Here is an 18,999-nt window from a genome sequence, read left to right as displayed (position 1 = left end):
GCGTTGGAGCAGGGAAACATCCAAAACCTGCAGGACTCCGGCCCTCGAGGACAGAGTTTGCACACCACTGCTTTAGGTCAATGGCTAGTGATGGACAAATGAAGCTTCATGAAGCACTTGTGATATTTTTGACTCTATTTGGCACTCTTGGATTAAAAATCTAACCCTAAGAGCACCATCTAGAGAAGTATTTAAAAAAAAAAAAAAAACATTGCAAGTGCTTCATGAAGCTTCATTTTCCCATCAAGTCATAACAGTCTTGCTCAGTCACGTCATATAATTTGAGTGATAAAAATGTTTGCTTTACTAAGATGACTACAAAGTGCAATTACAACTTATTTAAAATTTAAATGAATAACTGAGATTGTGAAATTGAATTTGTCGCCCTGAATGTTTTAAAACTACATTTCAAAGCCTAAACAAACTATATTGTGCACTTTGTGATAAACGGAAGCACCCCCTTATTCTGAGGCTCATATATAAAGTTTTGAATTGTCTAGCTCCGCTTCCTCTGGCTGAATTTGTCAAACAGCCAGTAGCGAGCACCTCACTCATGCTTTTAGTCTATTGACGTGGTTAGTAAGAGCGAGGCGCTAAATAGTGGAACAAAATACCAGAGTAGGTTAAAAAGGAAACCACCTCCAAAGCCTTCGCTCAAGAATTGAATTTATGGTACATAAATAACAACTACACCTGCCAACACTAAAAGTTAAACCCATGTGCTGTATTGTCTTTGTGTGGTTTGTACGTATGTATTATACCGCCCCCTGGTGGCGAACGCGCACACAAGCAAAGGAACAGCACAACATCCATCATTGAAGCCTCAAATCGTGATACAAAAATGTTTTTAATTCTTAATGTTCTATTTAGTCATGCTAAGATTGTATGCTGGAACGTATGAATAGCATTTTCATTCACGCGACTATAAATAGTAACAGTGGACGAGAAAAGTCAAAAAGCATAAAGTGATCATTTGGAAACTATTTATTGAACATTTGCAACCAGGATCAGTTAAATACAGAATTTCTTGTCTTGACAACCCCCGACAGCGAGAAGCGTCTTGGCGTGCTAACACTCTGTTGAGGAGGAGGAGGCGGCGGAGGGAATGTTGTACGACTTATTATTCTAAGTAGTAGTAAGGTGCACAACGCTGTGCTTGGAAGTCATTTGGCGTCGTGGTCGTCAAGATAAGCGAAGAGGAATGAAATTCGGGATCCTAAAATGGCCGCCTCCCAGGCCTGTCAATCCTCCCGAGCGACAAGGACACAAAATGGATGTCGTCGCTTACGCGGAGCTATGATTGTTGCAGTGTTGTTGTTTTTATGTAAAATGATCAACATGAATATATTAGAAAAATGGCAATTAGTCTTTAATAAACACCTCCCCGGAAAAACAAAACAAAAAAATCAGGGTTATAAATTAAAAGTGTCCAAATAAAATCAAACAAGCAGACTTTGGAGCCGATTTCAGCTGGAGACTGGAAAATCCTCATTGACTACACAAATGGCACTTTTCAGTCTCTCCCGCTGCGGACCCCCAACCCTAAAATCAACTCTTCCTAATTTACAAATATGGGTCAGGTGCTCCCGACCATACGCCCACCCAAGCGCCCGCTCCAAACCCATCTCCCCCAAATTACCACCTCCGCAGGGGCAGGGTTGGGGTGGCGGCTTCCCCCCGGACCGCATGGTCCTCACTGAGCTAGGCCCCGATCTTGAAGGTCTGCAGTATGAGGTTGGTTTGGTGGATAAGCCGATTTGCGCTGTTGAAGACGTTAATCGCCCTGGCAATGAAAGATAACAGCGCTAAGCAGTGGTGCAATAAGGACTACAAACATGGCCAAACCCCTTTGTGCTAACGCTGCATTCAAAAGGAAGTGGGAAGTCGGGAGTTTTCCGACCTTCCATCAGAAAAGGTTCACTGGATACGCTACTCAAACTGGGAGGTCCCAAACCGGATGAATATACCGTAGTTATTTGACATACCCACAACATGATTATCCCAGTGGTCTGTTCTAAGAATAACTCACCAGCAAGAATTTAAACAGAAGAAGAATGAAAGTCGGCGACATCGCGCTGCACTTACTTTCCATCTTTGAAGTACGTTTTGAGGGTGTCGCTGAAGCTTTTCGAGTACTTCACAAACTCTTTTTTCTGATGCTCCAGGGCCTTGACATAAATCAGAAAATAGTCAAGATATGCAAAGGATGACAATTTGAAGCGTGAAAGGCTGATGTTACTCACCCTGCGATTCTGGTACTGATATTTCTTAATGACGTTGTTGACCGTGTCCAGGAGCTCTTTAATGGCGCTGGCTATGTCTCTGTATGGGGGTAAAAGTCACCAATGAGAACTACGGTTGCAAAATTCAATTAATATTCAAAGTTGGGGAATTAACCAGAACTAATTGGCATTAATGGCGAATAATCTTTTTTTTTTTTTAAATGAAGGTAGGCCCTGAATCGGGAACTTACAGGAATATAGCTGGATAAATTATATTTGAGCATCATTTTTGACCAACTCAGCCAGATTCATGCAAGTACAGTTATATGAAAATTACAATCCAATTGCCTGAAGTGGTTTTTAGCAAAAACACAGATGGCAGGCTGGAGAAAATCATAGTTCTCGAACCTTTTCCAGCATGTAGCACCTAAAACAAATACTTTGCTGTGCAAGCACCACCATAATGAGTACAGTAGTGTAGTAAGCCTGTTGTAGCTTGTGATAATAAAAAAAAATGAGGCAGCTGCGCCATTCTTACAAAGTACGTAACATTATTGTAAGCCGCAGTAACATTTTGCAGAATTTGAACATTAAAACTGAAAAGTTTGAACATTTAATTTAGGGAATCTTTTGAGTACCACTAGAGGGAGCCGGTGTACAACTAGTGGGACTACAGTACAGTAGTACCTCATTGGGAATCACTGCTTTAGATGCATTAAAATAATAAGCCACTATTTCAGAAACCGATGATTATATTCTGTTTATTAATAATTGCATCTCAGCGGTGGAACTGAAAGTGGCCAGCATCCTGAGATGTTTGAGGCAAAAAATAATATGTTTTGTCAAACTATGGCTTAGGTCATTACTGTAAAAGGGTGAAACTTTGCATTTTGAAAAGGGACTATTGTAGAGGGTGGCATCTTTTTTTTATTTTATTTTACATGTGACATGATTGATATTTTTGGAGAAGGGGGTGCACTTCTTTCTGTTAATTAGTTTGAATTGTTTGGTCAGTGGGTGAGTAATAGTTAACTCAATATTCATATTTTTGTTCTGGCTAAAGTTCTATTCACAAACTTTAATTGTATTATTTTATGACAGGACAAAATAATGGATTTTTTTTTTTATTCTTTCAAAATTACCCAGCTTAACTTCCCATTAAAATTTTCCACTAATTTGTAACCCTAACGAGAGCGCACAAATTCCCATTTCGTAAAAACCCATCGATGGCACTCACTTGATCGTCTGTAGAAAGCGTACTCTGTCATTGATCTCGTCCGGGATTTTGCTGAGGATGTGTTTTAACGCTCGGGCCTTGTCGTTCAGGTCCTGGAACTCCTGCTCAGGCCGGTCGATCATGAACTCTGCACGAGAGGGTTTCGGTTCATTGGTTGATCCACGGGACGCGATCACAGGGTGGTGGGTACGGGTACATAAATAACACCATACTGTGCACGCACCCTCCACGTCATCAGCAGCCATGCGCAGCAACGATTCAGTGAAGTTGATTTGGACGTTCTTCTTCTCCAAGATCTTCATGATGATGTCCTGAGTCAGGCCCGGGTTCTCCCTCTCTGCCTGGTTGAACCGAAAATAAATAATAACGTTGGTCAAGCGTTGTTGTAATGTGCGCAACTGCAACCAATGTCCATACTTTTATGCAAAGACAATATATTTAACCCGGGAAATTTCAGGCGCTGTGTTTTTTGAGGCGGACATGCCCCAGCAAATATTTGGCGATTGGGGCGCTATAATAAACGAACAATGGGCCGCTTACTACTCACAGTAGTGAAGGCACGGCGGCCATCTTAGGCTGCCACTCGCTAAGCGCACCTAACTCGAGTACATTGATTTCTCCGCGCCGGTTTCACATTATTTTCTATCTTTTCGACGATGAAAATATCAGTGTGTGGCACACGGTTTTAACAAGTCTGGGAGAAGCAATACATGCACATTCCAGTGGTGACAATGCGATCATAAATGTTCCCTTTTACGGTATATCTAGGTGTGCCACTCAAAGATTCATCTGCAACATAACTCTGAACCATGATCCTGCTGTAAAACAAGTCGTACAAAAGTTTGTCAGCAACAGTGGCAATCTAAGATGGCTGCCCTCTGGCTTCAGCCACAAGAGGAAGAAGAAGAAGAAATTCTTAATCATTATATTATATATATATAGAGAGAGAGAGAGATATACACACACACATCTATATATATATACACACACATATATATATATATATATATATATATATATATATCTATATATATCTATATATACACACACACACATATATATATATCTATATATATACACACACACACACACACATATATATATATATACACACACACACACACATATATATATATACACACACATATATACACACACACACACATATATATATATATATAGATATATATATAGTTGACAACTTTTTTATAAGATTGAAAAAAAATTCTTGTAATATTACATACAATATTTTTAATGCAAAATTTGTATCTTGATTCTCGTCATTTTAAGGCTTTATTCTCTCAAGGTTGCAGTATATTCCCCTCATAGGTTACATTTGTTCTCATGACTAATATAAATATTACACTCTAGAACTAAATCTTCATATAATCCTGTCAAATTGTAATAAATGGTAATATTGGCCATACGGTGTTATGAAATTGCTGTTTGTCATGCTGCAGTCCTATTGACAAAGTGGCAATATCTTTCTTGCCATATTTACCTTGATGAAGGCCACTCGGAGCGTCTGAGCTGCTGATAGGTTGATCCTCTCCAGCTGAGACAAAAGCACAAAAGTGCACAGGGTCAGTAATGAATGCAAGTATGCAAAGTGAATAATGCTTTGCTGCCATTTTGTGGCATCTCAATAAACGACATTGAAGATATTTCGGAAATGAACTTCTCTTGTAATCAGTACAGTACAGTGCCGTTTATGTCGAACCCCCATTCAAACAAAGTTGACACCGGACAGGACATTCTCCGTAACTTGACGAGATTTCAATTGGATGTGAATAGCGAATAGTCGATTTCTGGCGTTAAACGCCCGCGCGGCGTAGTCAAGTCCACTGCTCAACACATCTACTCTGATATGCTACCTTAATAAGGAAACAACACCAAAATGGCATTACAAAGCTGTCATTTACCTCGTTGAAAACTGGGTACATCACGGTGTAGAGCGTCATGGATACCATGGAGTTTGTCTCCGCTTCATTCTTCATCTCCTCCATTGTCATCCTCCAGGGAGGAGTGGTTCTCGGTCAAATGGCGGTAGGGGGGTGACGCATACGCACGCACACACACACACACACACCCGCACGCACGCACACACGCACACATACAAACTCACTCACATACACACGCAGGCTCTTTAAAAAAAAAAAAAAAAAAAAACTTGAAGTCCTCAGGAAGGGCAGCCTTTAAAACACACACACACACACACACACAGAAAACCAAATTTGAAATTAACACATCCCGAACAAGAGCCCTGGGTTACTCCTTTTCTAACCCCAATATTTACATATAAACGTGTATTCGGATAACTCCACAGAACGTAACGTTTGTTTGCGTTCTGCGCATGCTATACCCCGCAAGGAATCTTGGTCTTTTGGGTACAGAAAGTACTTGGTATGCGCTAACCACCGGAAATACATAAGCACAGATAAACAAACATGGCCAAACTTGCTGGGCGACATGGAAATAATGTCTTCTATCAACGCTAGAAGATAAGAAAGCAGAAATGACGTCTATTGTTTCCATCATGACGCTATCCGTGCATCGCGGTTTCGACGGGGATTGATCACGTCACCGTTTATGCGGGACGAAATGTCTACTCACTCGCGCATATAAACGGGTTATTTCAAATCTTTCACAAACAGAAATTTGGACCTTAACCTGAATGTTGACGGCTTGTGAACGTAGTCCACATATTGCAAAATGAGTACTACCTCTCGATTCCACCGACCTCGGTTGCCGGTGAACGGTTTTGCTCCATTGCTGGAGATATTGTCACTGCAAAAGTGCAACAAGATCTGTGCGTCCGCAGGAAATGTGGATTAAGAAAGCAAATAAGCTAAAACTTAAAACTAGAATAGTTAGATTTATCATTGTTGAATTATTCATTATTCAAAGATTTCAATGCCTAAATACTGTTAATTTTATAAAGTATTTCAAAAGTTACTGTATTTTTATTATTAGAGTGTAATATAGTTTGCATAATTGAAACTTAATGTATGTTTTCATGAAAAGTGTATAACAACTTGTCCTTAAACTTAAATAGTTAGCAGCTGAGTGCTCAAAGATTTCAGTGCCTTATTAGTTTACATCATTAAGTTTTCTATGTTGCATCGTGTGTTTATTATAGAGTGTACTGTAATCAATTTGAATATCACCCAAATAAGTTGCTTATATTTTTTTTCTAAAAATGAACGGTTTACTTTTCATCTTTTCAAAGTAAACATAATTAAAAGTCGTATCCGTGTTTTTTTTTGTACCGAAAATACCAAACTGAAATGTGATTTTAGCGTACTAATACATCCTTGGTGAGTGGTTATTTTCTTGTTTGCTTCAATCCCTTTATTATTGACTAGTGGATCTTTCTGACAAACATTAACAAATTTATTAGGAAAAAACAAATGGAATGAATTAAGAGCACTTATTTTGCATGTACTGCATTAGAAAAATAAGAATATATAAAAATGATAAATAAATAGTAAAATTACATTATCCCTATGATATTACCATTTCATTGTTTTAAAATAAAGTTTGTTTTTCTTTTAATATTTTTACTTGATTTCTGCTCAACTGAAAATGTTGTCCCTGCACTTTTGTTCTTGTCAAATGTCACCTTTCCGATGTAATGCTATTTGATTCCTTCTAAGTTGCTAGATTTTTCCTCTTATTATTTTAGAGTAAGTATTAACATGCTAAGACTTCATTGACTAGGAACTTAGGAAGTATTGCCTGAACAAGTCAACACTACAGATTTCCCATTTCAAATCCTATTGAGCACATAAAATCGGAGGAACCACCAACCCCCACTCCAAGTATGCGCGCGCGTGAACGCGCGTGTCCGTTCAGTGTGGCGCTTGCATGATGTGTGCGTGTGTGAGAGAGAGATGGGAGTGGCATGTCAACGTGCGTGTCTTAACACCTAATTTGACGAGTCATTCCTTTTAAATTTCGCAAACTGCAAGCCTTAGTTACACATTGCCGGCGTTTGGAAAAACCAACCCTATGGACATAAAACAGAGTAAGAATTTACGAAATCTGCCCACAATTGTGAATTTGAATGATGCATCTCCCCGTTGAATGTGTCGTTAATACAACTATTTGTTTTCAGATAAGACGCTTTTCTCTCCTAGCCTACCTTGAACGCAGCGTTTTAGCGGCGGCTAGGCTACACTAGCTCCGAAAGTAGCCGACGTATTCTTCCCTCGGCTCTAATGTTTCTGCGAAATTGTCGAGACGGTCGAAACGGCCACCAATACGCCGCTTCAAGTGTCCAATTGGGCTATCGTGGTCTATACAGTCCGATTGAATCGCTATTAGGAATAGGCGAAGTGATAGCATTCACCCCGTAGCTAGGCGGACGTGCTAGCCGTGCTAGCTTAGCGAGAGCGAAGCGTAACATTTGTCTCGGCCCTGTTAAAAAATGTGGCCCCGCAAAAGAAAAACACGCGACGCCAAAGTGCCTACGTGACGGATGTGCGATGAGGTGCGAAGCGTGTACTTGGCTCTACCTGTGTTCGGACTCCTTAAACGGGGGCGCGTACGTCGTCCGAAAAAAAGCCCCTTTTTAGCAGCTATGTTTTCTTTACAACTTAAGGCGGAAGTTTTTTAGTACTGGCCTGAGCGACATCTTCCGGACCGTTGCTACGTTCACGCTCGCTCAGCCAATCAGAAAGGGCGTGTGGGTTCTACGTCATTGGGGTTCAGTCAATCCAATCTACACGCCTTACATAAAATTTGTAACCGTTCTGAATAAAACAGTAAAAATAATAAGAAGAAAGAACGAAAGTCACAATATGCAAAACATACAAGATAAGACATACAAAACAAACACGTTTTTTTCTTCTTAGTCTGGTGGTCTAACTTCAACGCCAAATAGATAATAGAAATGCAATTGCTGTACTGTATTTTTTGTTAAAAAATTGTAATAACACAGTCGATCAAGAGATGTGTTTTTTTTATTATGTGAAATAATTTAATTTTAGAGCAGCTGGGTAGGGTAGACTTGTAATATTACGAGAATAATGTCTAAATATCCGTTTTGATTCTCATTTTACATATTTTATAGGGGGAACATGCACTTGGATATTACAAGTAAATGTAATAATAAATAAGTAGTATCAAAGGGGAGGAAGGAGGAAATTATAAACATGTTTCCTACACTTACAGTGAACCTCTGCATACTATTTTATTTATTTTCTCTGGAGAGCTCAGTTCATTCTGTAATTTTACTGATTTGACATGTCATCATCATTGCTTTCTTTTTTTATACATTTTTATTTTGTATGTGTGAGTGTGCATGCATTAGTTCACCTAAAACCTATTAAAAAATCCCATACCGTTCACCAAAACCGAGCCCCGGCCGGAGAGCAAACCCAGGAGCAGGAGCGACCCCCACCCTTACACGGCCCGCACCCCCAACCCAACGCAGCAGGACGGGGCACTGCAGGCCCGCCAGGCACCCCACCGGCCCACAGCCCCCGCCCCCCATCCACCCCCATCCCCAACCAAGCCGACCCCACCCCCACCAACCGCCACCCCCCGCACCCAGGCATCAGTGCCGAAGAGGGGCCGGACAGCGGAGCGGAGAGGGCATCCGCGTCCACCCCACCTCCCGCCACGTTGAGGGACGGAACACCGGGGGCAGAAGGGGGGATGGGGGCACGGGCGGCACCCCCGAACCCCAGGCCCAGCGGCGAAAGGTCCCGGTCGTCACTCCAGCGTTCTTAGTGAAAGCTAACCATGTTACTGAGTTCACCAGCTCGCTGACTGGCGAACTCTACCCCTAAACCTTGAATGTGACCCCACCCAGTGTATATACAAGTGTGTGTGTGTGTGTGTGTGTGTGTGTGTGTGTGTGGTGCATTAAAATTGGGAGCAGGTGAGCCGGAGCAGAGGGAAATGATATCCCCACGCTCCGATCCACCTGCCTCCCAGTCATGTCAGTGAGTGTATGTGGTGCATTAAAAGAATAAATAGGGGGGGGGGGGGGGGGTCACGGACAGGGGACCGTAGCACTGCTCTATACTGCGGTCTGCCCCAACCGAACCTCTGCATACTAGTGGTTTGGCACCTGCGGATTCACCTATTCATGGATTTAAAATAAATATTTCCTTCAATATTTAAAAATATTAATAATAGTAATTGTTGTTTTTTGGAAGCACCAACGTCCGTTTTTGGGCTTATAGTAGCCTGCATACACACAAAAAATAACTTTTCTCCCCAATGCATTTCAATGGGTATTAATTATATGCGGATTTTCGCTATTCGCGAGCCAACCTGCTCCCTATCCCCGCTAATAGTAGCTGTATACTTTAAGTTGTAATATCATCATTCACCACTAGATGGCAGACATCGCTTAGGTGCATCGTTACTAGCTAAAAATACACGAAGCGCCTCTCGCTGTTCAACATTCAACAAGGAAACGGTGAGTTAACTCTGCAAGAACAGAAATTAATTGCAGCGTCCATTCGTCCATGTTAGTAGGTTAGTTTGTTTGCCGCGGCGTCGGCGCTGGCTTCCTGGTTTCGTCACAGCTGCATTATCACGCCCCCGAACACAATGTCGCTCTGTGATTGGGTGGTTCGGATCGGTGGAAATCAACGGACAAGATGTATTCTTCGGAGTTTGTCAACTCACAAATACCGCGAGAATTTATCTTGCAGAGCAAGGCAAAAAAAAAAAAAAGGTTGCTGTATGTGCCTCAAAATAACACGTACAATATGCCCCTTGCCCTCTAGATGGCGCTAGGGGGGGCTCTAAAGTGAGTGCAAGCCAGCAAGGGTGTCAGGAGAAAAGCTCACTGGCAAGTCGCCAGGCCAGTGGAAGCTTGTGGAACTTTCCCACTTGTTCACTTTGCCAGAAGCAGAAGCAGCAGCAAGACGCGCACGCATCATTCATTCACACGTCTGTAGTAGCATCACCGTGAGTAATAGACCTTTGTCGTCGTAGTAAAGTCACTTGCTGAGGTGATAATTGAAAATTCCGCGTGCGGCTTTTCTTTTGTGCGTGTGTGAGAAAACTCCGCCATCGAGTTAGGACGGTATGCATTACATAATGACAAAATGGCAGTGGAGCATTTGTTTAAACTGCAGAAAATGACCCGCATGGTGATTAATTGATGTCAGATGACCAGAATAAGTGTTTTCCATCCTTTCTTCAGCGCATCGTTGCATTGCATGTTAAAAAAATAGTTCCGCACTTTGTTGCGTCTCTTTGCTCATCGACTTTCGTTCATTTCGCATTATTTCATACGAGTTTTTTTTTTTTTTTTTTTTTTGCAACCCTCCTCTACCGCATTATTGCATTTTACACGTCTTCTAAATTTGGCACATAACTGAGAAGAATACAATTACCAATCCTGCCAAATTTGATTGATTTAAAAAAACAAACATGATGTATATAAAATGAGACTTCAAAAGTGGGGAAAAAAATCAAGCTCTTATCTTTGCTCTCGAACTCTGTGGACGCATAAAACCAGCAAATACCTAAAAAAATTTAAGTTGCTAAAATTAATCCTCTTAAAGTGTCTAGTCTGTGGAATATGTCCCACTGGTTCTTTGCAGGGCTTTCCACGCCATGCGCAGGAGGTGCTAGCCGCTAGCAAGCTCACGAGCTAACAGGTATGGACCAAGTAATAAGTCATTTGCAATCGCGTTGGTTGGATAAACACTGATCTGAACGAAATTGTGGCGAATGGGGACTCATGTCCAATGCTGAGTTTTAGCCAACCCCCCCCCCCCCCCCCCCAAATCAGCAAAACTAGGGGTGTGAGGTTAAGTAATAATAATAACACTATATATCCATAACTGAGTACTAATAGTTCTCAGCCCAAGCTGTTTTTCTTCGCAATTTACTATTTCGAGCTTATGTCACAATTCAAAATAGCGGTCAACTCGGTGAAAGGGAGTTCTCCGTCCACTGAGAAGCATTGGACTCCTTGTTGTAATTTGATTTGTGAGGATTCATTTGACTTCAAAATTTCATTTGACTAAATTATGATCTGCCTGATTTGTATGCTAATCACGGGCAAAAGTAATCAAATACGCCATTTTGTTTTCACTGTGTAAAGGAAGCATTTGCATTGCATTGCAGAAATATCACAAATGCCGGATGTCCGGAATAATTACTATCCTCAAATGTGTATAATGTGTTTACAAAAAAATATTATGAATTCACTTTCCTGGGTCTTTTGAAATAGTGTTTTTTTTTCTCTGTGAACTATTTAGTCCAGCTGAGTTGTTTTTTTCCATCCACTATTTAAAAGAAACTCAAATTGGCATCAGCAAAGAAGCTTTCGGTGGGAATTTGGGCATCAGTAAAATTCCACTTGAGAGGGGCTGAAGAAATGGGCAGTACTTAACATGGCCCGACTTTAGCCATGTCGTACCAAAGTCTGGCATACAAGCTTGCGTTACATAACGTCCATTGTTGCGAGCTGCCATGAATCTTGTTTTCTAAATGGTTCGGTTCTGGTCCAAGTAGCTTGGAAACCAAGTGTCTATAGTGTCTTTTTGCATTTCCTGAAAGCAGGCCTGATGATTGGATGTTGATGCCTCCACTTGGAGGAGGTCTCACTAGTGTATCAGAATCAGGTCCCCTAAAACTGTTGATTAAATGCAAAATATCCTTTACTTTAAGACTACAGTGGATACAGAATTTTTTTTAGGCCAATGCCGACTTCAATATTTGGCAGAATAAAATTTTGATAACAAATTAATCTGCAGATTCAATAAAAAAAATATATCGTGAATATAATAATTAATTTTTTGGTCCCTTAACACTTACAGCAATAAAAATATGAATTATAGGCCGAACATTTGACTATTTTACAATAGGTCGTTCCATGCCAAAAATTACCCAGAGGGTTTAAACAAGCAAATTTAGATTGTAATGAAACTTGGTGTACTTGTTGCTAGTGATGACATGGCATTCAATTCCAAATTTTATGTCAATCAGAGCAGGGGTTTGGGAGCTATGGCCCACTGAATTTGGACATTTTTGGCAAAAATAGGCGTGGTCAACTTCCTTTGGCCCCTTATATCGCACTATTGGGTCAATCTTTACAATACATGTATTGCCGGAAAGGGAATCCAACAAGGATTTCAAATCTTTAATCATTAAGAAAATTGTTGCGTATTTTAGTAACCTTTTGTTTTATGATCATGAATAGAACATTGCCATTAATTTCATGCAGTTTTAAGGAAAATTGCTATATTGGGATATATTTCTTTAAAATGATCGGTTCCTTCTGGAATTTAAAGTACTACTGGCATCGGTATCGTGACTTCCCCAAGTGTTGAGTACTCGCACTGGTATTGCTCTGAAAAAAGTATCGAAATTATTTTTTGTTTGTTGCAGAATCGTCAAACATGCCTGTGAAGATTCATATCAACAGTCCCAATGTCAAGTATACGGACACACACATTGAGGCTCAGTATTCCTACTGCTCCTCATCCGTGCACCAACATGGCAATACAGTCACAGTAAGTGAAACCCTGAAAACTAAAACATTTTAGAATGTCCTCTGCACACATGCTGACCGGGCACGTAACGCCATACAGGTGACGCCCCGCTCCACTGGGATGACCATTCGCACAGAGACGCGCGTACCCCGGCTGGGGGTCATGCTGGTGGGCTGGGGTGGCAACAACGGCAGTACGGTCACCGCGGCCGTCCTGGCCAACAAGATGAATCTCACCTGGAACACAAAGACGGGACTCAAGGTGAGAGAGGTCCTCGGATTTTGATCAATGGAAATAGAGTTCGAGTGGTTTGGACAGAATCTGACATTGGCTCGGGGCCAGTGCGTCACTATGTCAACCAAAATCCTTGGCTGCCGAAAATGGTCCGTTTTAGACCCAGAGTCTTATCACTGAAACAACCTGGCCAAAGGTTTAGGTTTTAGCTTCATGTCGCTAGCTTCGGCTAGTTCGGAATGACGTCAACAAAAAAGCTCAGTGACACAAAGTGAAGCTTCATCGCCATATAATTATATCCAATAAATTATACAGACATCCTGCGAAAATATTACCCTTTTAACTCATTCCCTTGCAGCCATTTTCACTGAAGCAACCCCCTTCGCTTCCGGCTGTTTTACTGGATTTGACTGATTTTGCGAGGCCCGCAGAATATTGTGTTCACGGAACCTACCGAAAGAAAGATTAGAGTCTCTTCTTTCATCAGGGAAAACAATATTTTTTATCTATTTCCGTTTTGCAGCAATTAGCATTAGAATATAGCTAAGTTTCATCATTATTCACAAATCTGTTTAAACACTGGTGAAAAAAAGCCTTTTTTTGCAACATGGCCCTGGTTTATCTCTTATACTCTGCTGCCACCTGCTGGCCGTTTTTTGTAGTAAGTACCATTGGTTTAAGTGACCTCTTCAGGTCAGAGGCTGAATCAAAGCCTTCTGTATGTTCTCCCATAAAAAAAAAATATATATATATATATATATATGTTTTTGGGACCATGGCAATATTTAAAATATACGTTTTTGAGAGCAAATGAGTTAAAAAATTCTTAACAATAATATGTTCTATGCAGCCCCACTAATCCAAATACGGTATTCTGTTAATACTGCGTTAGTGGAGTAAGATTTAAGCTTAAAAATCCAGCAGTTTGTATCAATATCAGAAGGCGGCCATTTTGCCACTTGTTGTCGAATGAAAACGACATCAGAGTTGCTCGGGTCTCGGGTCCCAACCAATCACAGCTCAGCTTCAGAAAGCCGGTGAGCTGTGATTGGTCGTTGTCTGAACACTGAGCAACACTGTGATGTCATCTTCAGTAGCAAAATGGCCGCCTCCTCAGATGGATAAAAATAAAAAGATTTTGCTTCATAACTTATTTATTATCATAAATGTAATATTAATCAGAATGCCATGTTTAGACTAGTGAGGGCACATATTGAGGTTGACTTCCCCTTTTTAGATATGAACCATTTTGTCCTATGATGTCATCTTTTCAGAAAGCCAACTACTTTGGGTCACTGCTGCACGCTTCCACTGTGTGTCTTGGATCAGGGCCTGACGGCGAGTTCAACGTGCCCTTCTGCGATCTGCTACCCATGGTGCACCCCAACGACATCGTCTTTGATGGTAGAGTGTGTTTATGTACATTTGTGTGCGTTTGTGTGGCAACACACGTAGAAATACAAATTGACCATTGCCGTATTGGATGTGTTCTGAGGTTGGGATATCTCCTCGCTGGATCTGGGAAGGGCAATGGAGCGCGCCCAGGTGCTAGAATGGTCGCTACAAGAGCAGCTGCGACCATATATGGTCGCCATGAAACCCAGACCGTCCATCTACATCCCAGATTTCATCGCCGCCAACCAGGAAAGCCGGGCCGACAACGTACTCGGCGGCACCATGGCGGAGCAGGTTACGCTAAATTATTTTTTTTTGGGTTGTGTATTTAACGGCACCTGACCAAGCGGCGGTAGTTCATGTGAGAAACCATTTTCAGGTGGAGCGCATCCAAGCGGACATCCGCGACTTCCGACAGGTCAGTGGAGTGGATAAAGTGATCGTGGTGTGGACCGCCACCACTGAGCGCTTTTGCGACGTCGTGCCGGGCATAAACGACACGGCGGAGAACTTGCTGGCTGCCATCCAGGTGGGAAAAAAAATGCTACAGTCTGCAATGAGAGTAATAATAAGAAAATAATGACCCCCCTTGAAATTGGTTGAAAAATGTTTAACGAAGACTTAAATGAAAGGTATGTGGAAAAACTTGTTGGCAACTTATTCCATTTGCGTGCAGCGTAACAACTAAATGCTGCTCCACCATGTTTGCTTTGAACTCTAATGAACTCTTCCATCTTTGTCTTTTAACCTCACGTCGTTCCCGCAAAACCTGGCAAAACGTGCTAAAGTAAAGTAACTCGGCCAGCAAATTGATTGTATGTTTGTTTTTGTCCCTCCCCCTCCTTGGTCAGGGGGGCTTAGAGGTGTCTCCCTCCACTCTGTTTGCAGTGGCCAGCATCCTGGAGGGGTGCGCCTACATCAACGGTTCCCCTCAGAATACGTTCGTACCGGGGGCCGTGGAGCTGGCCCAGCAGAGGGGCGTCTTTGTCGGAGGGGATGACTTCAAGTCCGGACAGACCAAGATCAAGTCGGTGCTGGTGGACTTCCTGGTCAGCTCGGGGATCAAGGTGAGAACTGACTGCTTGACTTCAATTCACAACTTTTGTTCTTCCCAAAAATGTAATCTAGTAAAATTGTGACTTTTTCTTCATGAAATACTATTTTTTTTTTTTTTTACCTATAAAATTGTGACTTTTTCTTCATTAGATGGCAATTATAACCCTATTGCAAGGACTTTTCCTTTATTGCGGAAGTCAAGTCAAACATTTTCTATGCAATAATATGTTCTATGCGCCTCCGCTAGTCTAAACACGGCAATGTGGTAAATATTGCATTTGTGAAATATGAATTAAGCAGAAAAATCCACCTGTTTTTATCCATCTAAGGGGGCAACCATTTTGCCACTTGCTGTCCACTAAAAATGACATCACAGTTTCTCAGGGCTCGGTTAACGCTCAATCATGGCTCAGCTTGTGAATGTCACATGACCAAATTCAGTCATGATTGGTTGTTACTTGAGCCAATTAGGCAGTGATGTCATTTTCAGTTGGCGCAAAGTAGCAAAATGGCCGCCCCTGAGATGGATAAAAACTGGTGGATTTTGGCTGCTTAATTCATATTGCACAAAGGCAATATTAAACAGAATGCCGTGTTTGGACTAGTGTGTGTGTCGTAACATGACTTTTATTTCATTAAATGACTTTTGCCTGAAAACGTATGACACCCCCCTCCCCCACCACCAAATTATGACTTGTACCCTTATCGAATTTTGTTCTCAAGACCAATTACTTTTCCCTCATGAAGTTATAAATATTCATGAAATCACCACTTCAGTTCAAGTATGACTTTCTTTATAAATACCACTTTATTTCCCCCTTATTAATACCTCCCTCACATCGAATTTTCACCTTTTATAAAATGCTGACTTATTCCCTCATAAAATGATGACCATTTACTTTGTAAGATTACCATTTTATTCTAGTAAAATTGTGACTTTCTCCTCCATGAAATTAGTACTTTTTTCGCGTAATACTGCAACTTTATTATGGTAAAAATGAAGACCGTTGTCTCATAATAGTACAATCATATTACTATAATGGTACAATTTTAATTTTACCCCAATGTACTATTTATTCTCGTCAAATGACGCCTTAAAAAAAAAAAAAATCAATTTTATTTATTTATTTATTTTATTTTTTTTTTCAAATGACTCCTTCCTTTTGTGTGTGCGCGTGTGCTTGTCCTTCTCAGCCGACCTCCATCGTGAGCTACAACCACCTGGGCAACAACGACGGCAAGAACCTGTCTGCGCCTCAGCAGTTCCGCTCCAAAGAAATCACCAAGAGCAACGTGGTGGACGACATGGTCCGCTCCAACTCCGTCCTCTACGACCACGGGGAGAAGCCCGACCATTGTGTGAGTGACAACATACAGTGAATTTAGTTTAAGGCTTTGAACATGTCTTAACCTTATGGAGGGCACTTCGCTTGTTTATTATTTTGTAATGATACAGCCTTAGTCCTAAATTACAGCTTCGAGTATTTTTGGATGTGATTCTGGTTCCTTCCAGGTGGTGATTAAGTACATTCCGTATCTGGGAGACAGCAAGCGAGCCATGGATGAGTACACGTCTGAGATCATGATGGGCGGCCTCAACACCATCGTACTGCACAACACCTGTGAGGTCAGTCTCGTCACTTCACAAAGTTCAATACAGACTCCTCCGGTACTTTTTTTGGTCATTACGTGCAGCCTCAAGTGTTGTGTCAATTTTAATTTTTTTTTTAATAAGGCTTTGGGGCACCAGCAAATGTGCCCCATGAGTTCTGCCTGGCAACTAGCAAAATGTTTGTTCTTTTGTCTTGTTACTTTATTCCCGTGAAGTTTAGACTTATTTTTGTAAAATTCAATTTTTTTGTTTCATAATGTTACAACTTAATTGTTGTAATATTGTGACACCCCCCACAATAATATAATAACTTCATATTTATAAAATTTACAGTTTTTGTCTCCCGATTTATTCTGGTAAAATTATGACTTTCTTTCTTGAGATGTCACGACGTTATTCATATGAAATTAGGACTTTTTTCAGTGTCAAAGTTACCACTTTTAACCTAATGTAATTACAACTTTTGTCATAAAATGATAACTATTCTAGTAAAATAACTTAATTCTAAAAAAAAATGTTTTTTTCCACATTATACAAATTCGATTTTATTTTCATCAAATTATTTCCCCCCACTATCATCACCACTCCATAAAATGTCATCACTGTTCTAGTAAAATTCGGACTTAATTGTAATATAATTGACTTTTTCCATGGATTACAGTTTATCTGAATTATTGAACAAATACAACTCCTCTAGAAAAATGTTGACTTTTGCCAGACTTTAGTACTTTAGTAAAGTTATTGCTTTTCCACATAATGTAATTTCCCCCCCCAGAAAATGAGGACTTTTTTTCATGTAACATAAAAAAAAATTCAACATTTTCTACTTAAGTACTGTAAAATAATGACTTAATTTTTGTACAATTATTGCTTTTGCCATTATTTTACAACTTGTTTAAAGTAAAGATTTTTTTCCCCGTCTAATATTCAAAGTTTATCTTCGGAAAGTGTTGGCGATATTCCAGTAAAATGAAGACTTTATTCATGACCCATTTGACTTTTCTCTCCGACGTTGCTGTTATTTGGCCACCAGGACTCTCTCCTGGCCAGCCCCATCATTTTGGACTTGGCCATTCTGACAGAGCTGTGCCAGCGCATGAGCTTCCGGCCCGATGGCGAGGACCACTTCCAGCCCTTCCACAGCGTCCTGGTGCTGCTCTCCTTCCTATGCAAAGCCCCCCTGGTCCCACCGGGGACCCCCGTCATCAATGCCTTCTTCCGCCAGAGGGCCTCCATAGAAAACATCATGAGGTACAGACATAGATCAAGCGACATTCAAAATGTATACAGTAGAGCGAGGCCAAAATGACTTTTTCGGACATTTTTCCAGGGCATGTCTGGGCCTGCCCCCTCAGAGTCACATGCTGCTGGAGGAAAAGCTGCAGAGGAGCTTCCGGTCCACGCAGCGCCTCAATGGCGACACGGCCACCCCGAAGAAGGCAATCGCCAATGTCAACCACACAGAGGTCCCTAACGGCGTCCACGAGTACAACGGCGCAGAACACTCCAAGTAGACGGCAAACGTTACATAAAACCTGGTTGCTGCACTGTTATTTTAGGAATGGGTTACATTAGACTGTTAAATGGAAGGGCTTACATTCCATCCATTTGCTGTTTGTTGATTCCGTGTCTGCACCTTTAAGTTTGTCTAACATGTTCATGCATTATTGATTAAAGTTGTTATAGAAGCACAAATCCGAAAGTGTCAACTTGCTTACCTCGAAGATGTATTTATTTATAGAGTACATTTCATACACACAGTAACTCTGTGCT

The 18,999-nt window shown here is 41.1% G+C and overlaps 2 protein-coding genes across 5 annotated transcripts; one reads left to right on the top strand and one right to left on the bottom strand.

Moving 5' to 3' along the window:
* Positions 1-969: 969 nt before the first annotated feature.
* On the bottom strand, positions 970-8,144 carry LOC147162510 (programmed cell death protein 10). Its single transcript, XM_086094686.1, has 8 exons — positions 7,977-8,144; positions 5,382-5,652; positions 4,961-5,014; positions 3,683-3,800; positions 3,460-3,586; positions 2,244-2,322; positions 2,086-2,168; positions 970-1,783 (listed from the first exon to the last, which is right to left on the bottom strand). The coding sequence occupies exons 2-8, from the start codon at positions 5,469-5,471 to the stop codon at positions 1,702-1,704; spliced, it is 633 nt and encodes a 210-aa protein (XP_085950812.1). The 5' UTR covers positions 5,472-5,652; positions 7,977-8,144; the 3' UTR covers positions 970-1,701.
* Positions 7,331-18,921, top strand: LOC147162509 (inositol-3-phosphate synthase 1-A-like). 4 transcript variants are annotated; one of them, XM_086094685.1, is made up of 12 exons: positions 7,430-7,486; positions 11,031-11,087; positions 12,826-12,950; positions 13,029-13,190; positions 14,438-14,567; positions 14,659-14,852; positions 14,938-15,087; positions 15,410-15,625; positions 16,809-16,973; positions 17,128-17,241; positions 18,260-18,477; positions 18,557-18,921. In XM_086094685.1, the coding sequence occupies exons 3-12, from the start codon at positions 12,837-12,839 to the stop codon at positions 18,738-18,740; spliced, it is 1,647 nt and encodes a 548-aa protein (XP_085950811.1). In that variant the 5' UTR covers positions 7,430-7,486; positions 11,031-11,087; positions 12,826-12,836; the 3' UTR covers positions 18,741-18,921. The 4 variants fall into 4 exon arrangements, with proteins under 4 accessions (XP_085950807.1, XP_085950811.1, XP_085950810.1 ...); XM_086094684.1 differs by lacking the exon at positions 7,430-7,486 and adding an exon at positions 10,175-10,389; XM_086094681.1 differs by lacking the exon at positions 11,031-11,087 and having other exon boundaries at positions 7,331-7,486.
* The last annotated feature ends 78 nt before the right edge of the window (positions 18,922-18,999 follow it).

This window comes from Leptonotus elevatus, chromosome 14 (genome assembly GCF_054856555.1).
Source record: "Leptonotus elevatus isolate MCC_2025b chromosome 14, RoL_Lele_1.0, whole genome shotgun sequence".
Lineage (NCBI taxonomy): Eukaryota > Metazoa > Chordata > Actinopteri > Syngnathiformes > Syngnathidae > Leptonotus > Leptonotus elevatus.
This window is presented reverse-complemented; position numbering and strand designations above follow the sequence as displayed.